General features: G+C 38.4%; 1 protein-coding gene across 4 annotated transcripts; it reads right to left on the reverse strand.

The window, feature by feature from the left end:
- Positions 1–1,152: 1,152 nt before the first annotated feature.
- wt1b (WT1 transcription factor b) lies at positions 1,153–10,461 on the reverse strand. 4 transcript variants are annotated; one of them, XM_032559745.1, is made up of 9 exons: positions 9,703–10,461; positions 8,067–8,189; positions 6,162–6,261; positions 4,961–5,041; positions 4,330–4,432; positions 4,087–4,234; positions 3,897–3,986; positions 3,151–3,234; positions 1,153–2,989 (listed from the first exon to the last, which is right to left on the reverse strand). In XM_032559745.1, exons 1-9 carry the CDS (start codon positions 10,109–10,111, stop codon positions 2,868–2,870), a joined length of 1,260 nt encoding a protein of 419 aa, XP_032415636.1. In that variant the 5' UTR covers positions 10,112–10,461; the 3' UTR covers positions 1,153–2,867. The 4 variants fall into 4 exon arrangements, with proteins under 4 accessions (XP_032415636.1, XP_032415634.1, XP_032415635.1 ...); XM_032559743.1 differs by having other exon boundaries at positions 3,142–3,234; XM_032559744.1 differs by having other exon boundaries at positions 4,330–4,435.
- Between the last annotated feature and the right edge of the window lie 4,260 nt (positions 10,462–14,721).

The following is a 14,721-nucleotide window of genomic DNA, read 5'->3' on the forward strand; positions in this document are numbered from 1 at the left end:
TGCCGAGCCAGAACAAAGAGCAGCCCTTCCTAATCAAAGTGCATGGGATTAAGAAACAGGAAAGAAAACCGAACATCACAGAGATAGTGCCTCACAGCCATTATGTGGATTGGAAAACAACCTGAAGGACGGCTAAAATGAACCGAGTCTGACCCTGAAGCAGGAGGAAAGCATTTTAATCTTTGTTAGCTCTGCAACTGTAAGGTTCTGCCTCAGGAATTAACCACTGCTGGTGCAAGAATGGGAGACACTGTAGTAAAAATGTACTTTTGTTCACTCTTCAATAGATAAAGTTGATGACTGAGAGTCTGACACCACTGCAGAAAAGTAGAGTGAAAGAGAAGCCAGTAAAACAAATTATATATCTAGATAATCGCATCATTAGATGTCTTGGAGAAGAGAAATTACCTGAATGTACATAATCCAAACTTTCTGAAATACATGACTCTGCAGATGAGTCATAATTCAGGACAAGCCACCCTGATCCAGAAGCAGCAAGATAGTTTGTTACATTTCAAATGTCAGACAAATGAAAGAAGAAGCAGATGAAAAAAATGCTTGAAGTTGTCTTGAATTCTTTGGTTCTTGACAGCAAGTGCAGATAGTGACAGTGGTCTGAATGTCCTCTATTTGCATGTCTGTTTCTAGGTTGTGTTTGTATGTATTGAAGGATCAAATATGTTAATCCACTTCTAAATGTACCCATCCTGCATGTGCGTGTTTACATTGATTTTCCGGTTATATGACAAAAGTTTCCCTGATAGCTGGGCAGCAGCTCTTTCTGCCCACATTCAGTCATGTTTTATTAACATACCTGCTGTGGCTGAATCATCTTATCTCTTGCACACAAGCTGACACACAACTCCATCCACAACATTTATATTTAATGATGCCCAGCTCACTGTGAATGGGCCCCCTTGTTTCTCCCTTTCACTGACATCACCAAAAGTGTTGTGGATTTTCAGTGCCAAGAAGGCCTAGAGCAGAGCGGACATGTACAGTCTGAATTCTGAGGTGGAGAGAAGTAAATCCCATTTGGACTGAACATGCTGACACTGCCACCATGTGGTTCAAATGTGGTAGAAATCAAACTGTGGACAGATCAGCTTGAAGGACAAGCTTATTTGTTCTTCAAATGAGCTTGACAAAATGCAGTTTTGACAAATTTATTTTGTCAAAAAGTTAGAATATCATCTAAAAGTTTATTTTGTTAGTATTTTTATTCAAAATAGAAAAGCCTGTCAACATTTCATTGACTTTGTACAAACATCGTGATATATTTTAAGTTTTTATTCCTGGTAAGTTTGGTCATTATGGCCTGCAGCTGATGAAACCCCAAAATCAATTTCAGAAAATTCGATTTAAAAAGACCAATTACAAGCTTTTTATGATAGAAATTTCAGCAGCGTACTGACAAGTGTATCTATGTATTCTATAGTACATGAACTCAGTACTTGGTTGGGGCTCCCTCGCCTAAATAGCACATCAATGTGGCATCGCAGGAAGGCAATTGTTCTGTGCCAAAGTACCTTGAGTTTAGAAGAGGTTTAGCACAAGGAACATGTCTATTGTAGCCCCTGTCCTTACCTCAAACTGCTGTCCATGGGGAAATTCTTCTGAATTTTCCCATGGACAGCCCTTCACTGGACTTTGATTTACACTCAATTCAATGTTGCTGTTTTCTAGCGCACTCTTTCCTTCCACTTAACTTTCCATTGATATACTTGGATAGGGAACTGTCTGAACAGCTACCTTCTATAGCAACAGTCTTTCATTCTATTTTCTGTATGTGTTTTATTTGGTTTTATGTAATATTGAAATTTTGCTATAAAAAAGTGTTTCATTAGCTGGTAGCCAAAATCTTAACACTGAAAGAAATAAGCACCTAACATTATTATGTGTGTAATCAATATATATGAGTTTCTGATTTTGAATTGAATTCCTGAAATAAATTGACTGTTCAATGATATAATTTATTGAGATGGACCTGTTCTGATTATGATGATTGTCTTGTGTAGATGGGGAGTGTAGCTTAAGTCTAGTAGACCTGAACCATACCTCCATGTTCTCTAATGAGATTTAATGGGCCACAGATGTTACTGGTTATGAAGATGTGTGTCAGAGATTTAAGAGGGTCAGACCTGCATCTTGTCAGAGTCACAGAGGGGCACCATTTTACTGTCTTTCACCGCCATCGCACACCAGCACTGCTCATAGGTGGCCTCTCTTATTCTGACAACACCCAGTACTCTGTGTCTTTCACACACAGTCTTTCACACAGAACACTGATGTCAAATCAGTTTTATGAAACAGCACAGATAATGCCTAAGGAATGTCTGGAGTGTTACACAAAAAGGCACCACATACGATATATACAAAGCACTTTGGTGAGTAATACCTACTTTAAGGCATATAAAAATGTAGACAAAAACGTGGGAATAAAAGTCCGTTTTCGTGATCTTAATGCAAAATCCATAACATTTTCAAAGTCAATCAAAAATCAAACAAAAATAAAACAGTGCAAGTACATGACAATAGAATAGTGTATTAATGTTTTCCTCATCGCCCATAAACAGCAAAAAATATTCTTGGCTCAGAATTTGTGTGGCACTCTATCCTCTCAAGGTCTGAGATTTAATGTGATACAACCTTAACGAGCAGCGGTTGAGGAGTATCCTGATGATTTTAGTCAGTCTGTTCTTCTGGCATCAGATGTCTGACTGATGCCGCCGTCAGCTGTGCTCACCGCTTCACCAAGTCTGGCAGTCCACCCTAAACTGCTGACCAGGCTCCAGGCATGTTTCTCTGTGAGCTGGCACAACATATTGTCACCTTCTTCTTCATGTTACTCCCCAGCCTCTCGCTGCTCAGATGGCAGGCTGCAGCTTGGTCAGGTTCCTCTGGTGCATGCTGTTGTGGCGCACCAGCTCGTCAGAGCGGGCAAACTTCTTCTGACAGTTGGGCCAGCGGCAAGTAAACGGCTTCTCACCTGACAAAAAGTGGACAAACGAAGAAAAAAAAAAAAAACAGAAGAAGATAGTGCTTTAGAATAACAGGCGATGCAATAAAGTGCATGAATTGAAATTGTTGACAAATTGAATTGGGAACAATTGAGAGGAAGAAAATAAAAGGTATACGCACTTGTTTTACCTGTATGAGTCCGAGTGTGAGTCTTAAGGTGATCTGACCGTGAGAACTTTCTCTGACAGGTCTCACACTCAAAGGGCTTCACTCCTGCAGACGTGAGGGTCACAGTCACAGTGGAAAAATGTCAAAAGGAAGGGTGGGGAGTCAGAGGATGAATGTACAATTAGATGGAGCAATCACTGTCGAACACTGGCTGTGGTGCAAACAGCATGTATTAGAGAGGTTACGATTTCAAAACAATGTCCTTGTATTTTATGACTTGAAGGGATTTCTGTTGTTTTTGTAGATAGATAGATAGATAGATAGATAGATAGATAGATAGATAGATAGATAGATAGATAGATAGATAGATAGATAGATAGATAGATAGATAGATAGATAGATAGATAGATAGATAGATAGATAGATAGATAGATAGATAGATAGATAGATAGATAGATAGATAGATAGATAGATAGATATGAATATATTCATAGAAATATATTCAGATTTATTTCTTGTGTATTGTTCATATTTAATTATATAATGTTCAAACTTATGCAATACATTGCCATCCTAATATTAATAGTAGTAATTCATGATAGAAATCTCACAGTAATTAGCAACAATAGGGTTTTATTTATCACAAAGTGGAGAGACCTTATTATTATGTACTGTATGTATGTAGAAACTTCTTATCTTAACAGGTTTCTGTCTCCAATCATGATGCAGATTGGAGGCAATATGAAAAACAGGTTAAGTGAATCTACCTGTGTGTCTGCGTTGATGTCTCTTTAACTGATCTGAGCGAGAGAACCTGCGGCCACAATCCGTGAAATCACACCGGTAAGGCCTTTCTCCTGCAAAATAACCCCCAACGCCACTGACATTAACATTTCTTTATCCCTTTTGGGGGCCCAAATGTGCAAGAATCAACTTAAATATTGTTGTAGCTCTTACCTGAATGTTTTCGGCCATGCATCTGCAGATGCGACTGCTTGAAGTATCTCTTGTTGCAGCCGGGATGAGTGCACACAAAAGGGCGCTTCTCGTTGGCCTCTGCAGACTTTGCCGCTGGAGGAGCAATGCCAGGTACCCGTCTGACATCCTTGGAAAGACAGAAAAATACAGCAGAGGTACTTGTTAAGTAATTTACTTATTTACTACAAGTGTACATGTATGCATTTCAGTTATCTGTCTGACCTGGAGTCCTTTGAAAACGCCATGTGCGTGAATGTGGTACTGGGCGCTGACGAGCATGGGCGGGGCTGGAGCCGGAGGGTCGCTGTCATAACTGATCGCATGACTGCTGGCAAGAGCAGATTAATAAAATGCAAGTAAGTGAGCTGGATGTGAGGTTTCAGAACAAACTACAACAAAGCAAAAAAAAAGCTTCTTAACTGTAACATAAACTGCAACAAACTTATCTTGCAGCTTTTAAATAGATTTCTGTTACATGAAACAGAAACATGTTATATCATGTCATGTGAGCTACACTTGACTAAACCACATCTGAGTCAGAAATGATTGTGTTTGATCATCATATAATCATTTATTCATAAAGATACATTTGACTAAAAAGACAAATGTATCTTTTGGTCAAAATAATACCTGAAACATTCAAAGGTAAAACTCATCAAATATAAAATATACAGATAAAGACACTAAGTATATATTGAAACTTTTCTTTATGCCCTGTTTTTATTATTGGCATTAGCTCTGTAGCTAAAACCCTCTTCCTCCTCCTTTGTAGAGCTCCACAGAACCTGGTCCAAGGATTAATGAAGATGTCATTTTAAAAAATATACTGTTAAAACACAAAAAGTGATCTCACCCCTTCATTGTTGATGTCAGTGAGTTCATTTGGTTCCATGTGACGCATTCCAGCTGAGATGCCATTTGGTACAGGTTATCACTGACATTAAAAGAAAATAGTATCATAAGACGATATGAAGGTGATCAGATGATGATCTTGTGTTTAAAGGAACTGCTGATAGTTTGCTCATTAACTCTTTCCATCCACCCACCAAACTATAGTACTCTCATTATAAAACACATTGAGTCTGTTTTTACCTTGGCAGAACCCACTGCCAACACACGCACACACACCCCCCCACACACACAGGCATGCACACTTTTAAAGATGCGATTGCACTCTCTGTGGGAGTGAACGCCTCCGTGCCTAGTACACCCTGGACCAGAGCATGACATCACTCTGTCCTCAGCATCATTAGTGGCGGGAAACAGTTTTGGGGGAATTCTGGACGGCATTCCTTGAGAAGTCCTTGAGGGAAGGATCGCGATGGCTCGCTAATCAGTCCTCAGCTATGGTAAACTATGGAAAGACTCATTGATATCTGACATGTACTTGCTGTGTGTGTGAGTCTGTGCACGCATGTGCATGCCTGCGTGCTCGCTTGAGGGTTTCCAGTTCCTGCCATGAGCTCTAACAGCAGCACACTCTTCCTCCTGCTTATCTGCTGCTGTCCCAATATTTGGGTTGCACATGTTCCTTTTCTCCAACAACATCTCCAGTCGGCATCTAAAGAATGTCCTCCTAATTTACTGCTTGAGATGCTTTACATCAAAACGAACATAAGCTGAAGACACATTTAGTGTCTGAAACAGGCAGATTTCCCTTTACCCCCCCAACCAAGTCTCACACTTTCACTGAACTTGTCTGTTGTACTTTCTTCCTTGTTTTTTTTTTTTTTTCTTTTTTCCTCAATGAGGACTCGGACACATCAGCGGTAGGTCACACTGTGTTTGTTTTGGCCTGCTGAGCACCAGTGGGCAGCACTTAACCTCAGTACAAATGAGGATTCATGATACAGACAACGCAGAAGCCAACGCAGAGCCAGTTCACACTTCTAAAAATTACCAAGAAATCGTCAAGCAAGTGGAAACAATCTGACGTTGACAGATGAGCGAGGAGTCTAAAAACGTTGGTGTAAGAGGGAAAATTTTGTTCAAGGGTGATTGGAGACAGAGTGAGAAGTAGGAGCAATAAATGCATGAAGAGGGGATAGTTGTACCTGTTGTAGTTTCTCAGCAGAAGAGCTTGATTGCTTGGACAGGATTCTGGAGGACTGTGGCAGCCAAACATGGGATTTGGTGTGGAATACTGCTGGTCAACTGAAAAAACGAGATGTAAAAAGTTATTTTAAAATAGGTCAGCAATGCGTGACCTGTAAAAAAGACAGGCTGAGATCCCTGTTTGCCTTTCTCACCCCTTCACCCTACTTTTTCTATTGTGCAGAAATAGAATAAGGACGAGGGCTTTCTAGCCCTTACAATAATATTTTTTGGGCTCACTTGGAATCAGTAGTATACATGCTTCCAAATACACTCAAAAATATAAAGCTGCTGTCAGACTGTTAAATATTTTGCCATGTGTGTTGCAAATCCTTCCATGTCTTTGAAGTGTGTGTCTCACTTTTGATGCACTCCTGGTTTGAATAGTGTGTATGTATTGAAAGCAAGTAAACAAAATTAAGTTATTTTATTTACTATTCATGTGAGGTAGGCAGTAGAAACATTATGCTGAGACCAAACATTTACCCACCTATGCCCAAACTAACTACTAATAGTGTGACCCAAGTTCAAATGTCAGTTCTCAGTTGAATTTTTACAATAGATTACATGTTTAGTTGTGATGTTTAAATATTGTCCAGCACAAAAAATCCGAAAAGACAACAAAAAAATTACAACCATTACAATGTGTTGTTTTGTTAATAACAGTATTATTTTACTTTTCAGGTCTATTAAAAAAGGAGAAAATAAAAATAAAACCCACACGTTTTTCTGTTTAAGATATAGAAAAGAAAAACAGGGAATCCTGGAAATCAGTTTGATTTAAAAAAAAATTAAAATAAAGTAAAATAGCAACAATGTTGTGTATTTTTGTTAGCATGTTGGCAATACAGTAATGAAAACCTAAATACAGTCTAAATACATTAAAGTAGATTCATACTGTGCTAATTTCTGGATAGTATTACCTTTTTGTTACTTATAATCAAGCATAAAAAAACATAATAATGGCATCTGTTTACACGACAGCTGCAGACATGTTAGTTCACATGACTATGCACAAGAAGCCATTGATAACTTATAATGTATTCACTTCTCGGTAGAGTATCCCATTTCTCCAATGTAACCCCCACCAGAATGAAGTACCAAGTGAAGGGAGAGAGAGAGCGTTTGGGGCAGGAACAACACTGTGAAATAGGATTTAGCCTTAGTCTTTAGTTGCCATCTCTTAGTAGTTTCTAAAGATCAGAACAAATAGACAACAAAGCAAAAACTAACTTTAGTTTTCCTCCAAACTACAAACGTTAGTTTTGTAGCACAAAACTAACCTTTGCTTTGTTGGTTTTGTAGCACAGAAAACTAACTTTTGTGCCACATAAGTTAGTTTGTTGGGGCATTTTTGGTAGAAAAGGTTGAAGTTAAAGCTTGAGTATTAAGAACGTGCACTGTATAATTTGCGTATTATAAAACACTGTAAGATCCAATAAAAACCAGATGAACATCATTCATTCTGGGAGAACCCAGAAATATTATTGTACCTGCATGCACTTTCATAATATATTTGTAAAACAAATAATAGTTAATTTAAATGGCTTGCACATCTCCTCTTTTCAAGAAGTTTGATGAGAAACTGTGGTAGTTTTCAGGTTCATATAGTATACTACTCCCCAGACAGTTTCTGACATTCCAACAGAGTCTGAGAAAAGTTATTCGCTTTAAGTTATGATTTCCAAAGTCATTAAGGGAAACTGTATTTATGTGTGCCAGAAATGGAGACACTTGAATGAAAGTGGGTATTAGCGAAGGTGTTTGTGATCTGAGAAATGATGGGTTACTTCTTATATAACCTTGATGATGAGACACGACAGTTTTCCAGTCTGGTGAAGACACGTCACGGCGCAGACATTTACCTATGCTGTTCGGCGGTGACAGCGTGTCCTCGTGTTTGAAGGACAGGCTGGAGAGCTGGGGAGTGTGATGGGAGGGTGTGTGACCGTAACTGGGGTTGCTGTCTAAACCGACTGCTCCATAACCTGAGAGGAAAAACAAATGAAGATGGCGATGGAAATAGGAAAAAAAAAGAAAAAGATGTTATTTTTCCTGCTCGAGCCATTAAAGGTCACAATCTGACAAATGACTTGTGATGTCTTAAAGGTTGTGAAGTTGTTAGGTCAGTTATCTGTACTCTGCTGGTAGTAGCTCTTAGTCCCTGGCAGGGTTACCGCCGAGAGACATTCATCACACAACTAAATCCTCTTTCCTCAGAAACATATTCGTTTTCCCCTCATCTATCTCTGGCCTTGTGGTTGTAAAATTTATGGCAGGTGGAAAAAGAAATCTGGCAAAAACACAAGAGACAGTCTGAGAATGAGCTACTGTTGGATAAGCTTAGCAGAAGAAATGAACAATATCAATCCCAACTCATGCTGTTGGTAACAGTCTTAAACAGCAGCAGTTTCACATTTAATACAGAGCACTTTTAAAACATAATGTCAACTTTAAGTGGAGGCTTAATTTTGTTTTATAAATTCTTAAAATGTTTATTTGACACACACACACACACTCACGCCCCCACACACACCAATGAGGGACATCCTGAGTCAGGCCCAAGCTGGAAGTTAAATACTTTCTTAGAAAAATGACTCATTAAGTCCTTAAATCCCTTAAGCATCTTGAAAATAGTTTTCTGTTTTATTGCTGTATCAGAAACCACTTTCCACTGTAAACTGTATCGGCAAACAGCCTACCTTAATTTAAAACTGTGGATTCTGATAGCAGAGTCATAAAATGAAGAATATGAGATTTTAAGAAGTTTCTAAAACAAGCATATGAGTTGGAGTTTGTGAACTAGATATGTTTTTTCCCCCCCTCCAGATTTCATTCAATGATTTGTGAAGTCTAAATGCAGTCTTGTTTTGACCGTGCTTGTCAAAAGACGTGATAGCATGTTTTTCCGTTTGACATTTAAATTTTGACCAAGGAAGATATCCTGTCGCTAAATGAGGCAGTAAAAATCGAGAGTTATTTTTCTCATACACAGTAAAATTTAACACCTAATTTAAAATGTTTCCACGCTGCTTAGCCGGTGTTTTTGTTTTTGCTTCAAACTAAATAACCAGAGTGAAATATGTGCTGTAAGACCTTGTACAACTAAAGTTAAATTTAAAGTCTTTTAAAACTTAAATTCGTTTGTGTGTTAGAATCCTGTACTTGGCAAAGATTGTCCTGTATTTTCAGCCATGCTTTCAACTGGTTACTTTTTAGTCACTTCATAAAAACAACTCAGGCCTCAGCTGATACTTGAGTCATAATATCCTGTTTAAGACATTTTTCCCGCAAGTGTTGACTGAGTCCAGAACTGAGAAATCTACTACAGACCCTGTCACAGCTGTTATGGTTCATAATAATCTTGTTGAGACTCTGCTCTAAAACATTTACCCATGAAGGTGAATAAAAATCTGTATGCTGCTTTAGTCAGTAATAAAATAATTATATGTTTGTCTTTAACGGATTCTGTTAAAGACAGATTTGTGACGGGTTCCTTACCCTGATTCCTGGTCGGAGGTGGGCTGTCCACACAGCCGGGCAGGTAGGCCCCAGTGGGAAACATCCTTTGACTCGCGGGTGTCTCCCCAAAGGTGCCGACCCGACAAGGGCCCGAGCCTGTGAACTGGCCGGAGAAGTGAACGGTAAAGGCCCCGTGTCCACAGTGCGGGTCCTCATTTAGGTCAGCTGCCCCCCAGCTGGGCTCCTGCTTTATCAGGGAGTGGTGGGAGTTCAGGGTGCTGTAGGGAGAGCCAGGGTGAAGGTCAAGCAGCTGGGTCCATTGGCCGCCGCCAACAGGTATCCCTCCTGCTCCTGGTAGGGATGGCACAGGGGGTGCTGGTGGTAACAGGGTCAGATCGCAGACATCTGACCCCACAGACATACCTCCGAAGTTCAGCTCAGTCAGCATCGCTGAATGCAGTTTAAAGCAGTCCAAACAAAAATGGATGATACTCCAGGAAAAAGGAATCAATAAATAAAAAGACTCAGGTTATCCTAAGAGGTTATCAGTAAGAGTACGTGAAAAAACAAAGTGTTTGGAGCCAAAACGTCTTCAGAAACAAACATAAGTTCTCGCAGTGCGCTTCCAAAGTCATTTTTTCAGCCTGTTATGATGGAGGAAAAAATAACACTTAATTGAAAATTAAAAACCTGGATGACAAACTTGGAGTCCTGCAGAAGAATTAAGATTAAGAATTAAGACTGCTGAGTTAATGGTGTCTGGATGCCGTGTCTCTACATTGTCTGGCTTTCCTTATTCTCCTGAAGCCTGAAATACTGCATAACTCTGAACAGGGGGAGGAGCCAGATGACTCCTCTGCTTTGGCCCACCAGCTACAGGCTGCATCCATCTGAGTAGATTCTGACAAATGTCACCCTTGCTTTAGAGGGTGTTGCTCTCTGAGCTTTATCCAAGCTGAAGTGTTGAGGGTTTGAGTGAGTTAATTAGATGTTTAGTATTTCTTCTTGTGATCGCAGGCAATCGATTGTCTTTAGCTGTAAAACTTTAAAATGAAATGAAAATGTTTGAATTAAAATATACTTAAAATTATGTCCCCGAAAAAACTTACTAGTTTTTCTGGAAGTTTTTGAGTATATGGCCCTTTTTGTCAAATGAGCGTCATCGGACATCATGTTCAAGTTCATGTCGTTTTTTAAAAATATATTCTATTTTCAATAAGTATGTACTATAATTAAGTACAGTAGGAAAACAGTGTGAAGAAAATATGATTTAATAAAACATAATAATCAGTCAGAAGATACAGAAAAGATCTGTTTTGTTGAGGTGAGTATTTGCTTGCTGATGCAACAACGTGGAAAAAAAACCTGTTTATTGTATCATCTAAAAGTGTAATATAAACGCTAAAAGTCAAAGTGTTTTTGTGTGAATTTTCCCCCTTTGGACTCCTTTGCTAAAAGCATTTCACATAAAGTGCACGGCCTTGGAGCAAAGCCACATCACACAAAAGGATAATTATTTATTAGCAGAGGAGAGAGGGAGTTCAGTGTGGGTGTGTGTCAGACACAGAGGTTCCAGCTTCGACTCTAACTTTACTCAAAGTGGAGCTATACGCAGGAATGCAGGAGCTTCAATAGGCCTGCAAAAAGTAGCCAGCTGCTGTGGATCTTTTAACATTGTGGTATTTTTCAAATCAACACATGGGCTCCTCCTTTCCCTCAAAGCCGAGAACAATCAAAAAGCGATACAAATCAAAGTTTTTGCTGTTTATTTATTTAATTTAAAGCAAGAAAGTTTGCTACATTAATTGTAACAAACTGGCTACCCTTTTTTATATTCCCACAATAACAATACATTTAAAATGAGTTTGCAGGCACATTGAAACATGATTAAATGATTACTTTTTTTAGTGCTGTTTAGAAACTTACTGGAAAAGGATTTTGTACATCTATCCATTGCAAAGTTAGCAAAAAAAAACAAACATATAGTGACATGTCCTGTGACTTAATGAAACAAGAATATCAGTTCTGTCTGGAGAAATGGGCCAAAATTCAGCAACCTTTTAACCCAGGTCTTACAGATACTGCTTCCAAATGATAATGCTTACCTGAATTTGATGCAAGAAAATCACCAAAATCCTGGTATTTCTAAAATAGAAACCTATCCATCATCTAAACCCCCTTGTCCTTGAAGGGTCACAGTGGGACTGGTGCCAATCTCCAGAGGTCACTGGGCGAGAGGTCAGGAAAATCCTGGACAGGTCGCCAGTCCATCACAGGGCAAGGATAAACAGGAATAGGAGACATTTCTTTTGTAATCACTGCTTTTATAAAGCTGGCAGTGACTTTGTCCACCCACTTTTTAATGATTACAGAACCTCAATCAATTGTTTAAACTGACAAAGCAAAAAATAATTGTTTTTACATTTTATCTGCATTTGAATGCATCAGAACTGAGTTTGTGTCTTCTCAGAGTCCTCTTTCCTGACTTGGGTAACATTAGAGAATTTTAATTCCCTCAGGAATAGTTGGCAAACGCAACAGCTGCACACACACTAAGGTAAACAGTTATTCCCACAGTGCCTTAATTCAAAGCTAATTTATTAATTCATATTGTTTGTGCCTCAGCATGGAAACTGTTTTGTAACCTTTCTGCAAATTAATCATCAAGATTTTGCTGTTTTTATGTGGCTGCTTATGAATGCAAGATTAACCTTGGTTCCAATCTCCTCTTTAGCATGTTATAAACTAACATACTACATTTATTCTGAGTCAAATAACTTGTTGCTGAATATGTCCTATTTGTAAAAGTAGTTAAAGCAATGTATTAAATATTACATTGTTGCCTTATGGCCCTTTTCCCTCAGTGTTGAAGGTTGGACAAAACTAGGACAATCCAGTGTGATCATTTTACCTATGTTATATTATGAAGTTATGAAAGTTTCATAGGAAACTGTGGACATTAAGTGTTAAAAAGCTGAATAGACGGACCTCCACATGAAATTGTAGTGTTTCATAAAACCTCTGCGGTTTAATTCAAAATGAGTTAGAAAGGTTTTCGATATCTTAATTCAAAACAGTATTAATAAGGCTTTTTGAGAGTTAGAAAAGTTGCTTAAAAGTAGAAATCTACTGATCTACCTTTTCACTTCCAGTACTGATACAAATATCTGACTTTTAATATTGACCGATACCGATCCGATACAGAAAAACAGAAAAGAAAGGTTAGTTAGTAGCACTGAACTGAGAAAGGGAAAAAAATCAAAGTGGAGTTTTTTGGACATGCAATATTTTTTTCTTTTTAAGTGGCAATGATAAGACTATTCAGGTGTTTCATAAAATGTTTGCTCTTTCATGATTGTTCTTCATCACAACTGAAGGTATTTTGAGAAGCACTTATAAATTAATCCAAGATATTCTGAGCCTAAATATCTTGGATTATTAGGCTCCAAGATTTTTAGCCTTAGACATTTGCTAGAACATGACATTTGTTCTGGAATCAGAAACTCAATTGCATCCCATTTTAACACATCATTCAATCTCTAATATTCACTCACAGTTAAAAGGTGTTAAGATACTGAACTTCATAAAAATTATGTGTTTTCGAAGTTCAGGGTTCAAGCTTTTTTTTTCCAAATCACACAAGATTTAGTTTGAACCTAATAAAAATAGACATTTAATTAATTCCATGCTTGACTGAGTTCAAACTACTAAAACGGCCATCAGATTTGATGCAGGAGACTAGAGTTTGGTATTGGAGAGGTGAACAGTATTAACCAGTGTCTGTCATCACCATCTGGAACATGGCTTAGGGTTCCAGTGAACATCGCTGGCCCCGGTATCAACTTAAAAACACTGCTGTGTGACGGAAGAGGGGGAAACAAAGTGTCTGGGAAGAGAAGTCACTTTTAAAGTGATGAAATCAGCAGACAAACTGCTGAGCTGGCTTCACATAGACAATTTTTGGTCACGATTGCAAAATTTTAACCATGTAACCTTCAATATTTTTGCACAGCCAATGCCAAATCTGACTTTTTTGGAAATTTATTAAACAGTTTTTGTCTCAGTATTTTAATGTTTTAGTATTTCTAATTTTTGTAAAATTGTAGGAATTGTCTTAGTGTAGCATTAGCTTAAAAATTCAGTCCAATAGACTTAACTTAACAAACTGAGTTGGAAACTTTCCAGCAATTCTTCTGTACGGTTTTGTGACCACATGGAAAAGTAAGTGATCCCTGACTTTTTTTTTTTTAATCAGAAATAAACAAGTGCAAAAGGCAAAACTGTCATCCCCAAGGAGAACGTTTTCACATAGCGAACTTGAAAATAGTTACAAACAAAATTAATTTCTCCCAGAACAATTATTAAAAGCCCTCTGTGGTCCACTCATCACAAACAAACACAAAGTAATGTACTGTATGGATTAAAGGTTGTGGTACAGTTCAAAGTGTGTTGCCAAAAATCAGAGGGAGAGACAAAATGCGAGAGGCCTCTCAGCCAACGCAAATGCTGGCCTTGCCTTAAGCAGAGGAGTCTTTAGTGAGGATTCATCAAAGGTGACAGGGTTGGGGGAGAAAACGACCCTTTCAGGCCATATGACGAATGGCAGTCCCCAAATACATCCATTCTTCAGATCAATCTCTGGTTAACTCAGGGTTTAAAACAACATCTCAGTGGAGGAAAAAGGGAAACGGTCAACACCGCCTCCGACCCTTAACAAGAAATAGACAAGCCTTTCAGCACAATGAGTAAGAGGAAATTTGAGAAGGTTATGGCTCAGCCAAGAAGAAGCATGATAAACTACACAAAATGGGATCGGGCAGAGGCAAAAGAGGGGAATTACTTTTTCCATTTCAATCTGTATTCATGCTACTGCATTTGAAGATAGGTTGTTTACTGCTTTTTTAAAACTGTTTACTGAATCCAAAAAAAGAGAGAAAAAGCAGGATTAACTTACAATTAAAAAAACATAATACAACTGACAACTTGTGGTGCAGGAGAGTGCTACAATAGAGCAACAGGTGGTGTTTGGATGTGCTGAGAGTAGCATTAATAAAAGCT

This window comes from Xiphophorus hellerii, chromosome 4 (assembly GCF_003331165.1).
Source record: "Xiphophorus hellerii strain 12219 chromosome 4, Xiphophorus_hellerii-4.1, whole genome shotgun sequence".
Lineage (NCBI taxonomy): Eukaryota > Metazoa > Chordata > Actinopteri > Cyprinodontiformes > Poeciliidae > Xiphophorus > Xiphophorus hellerii.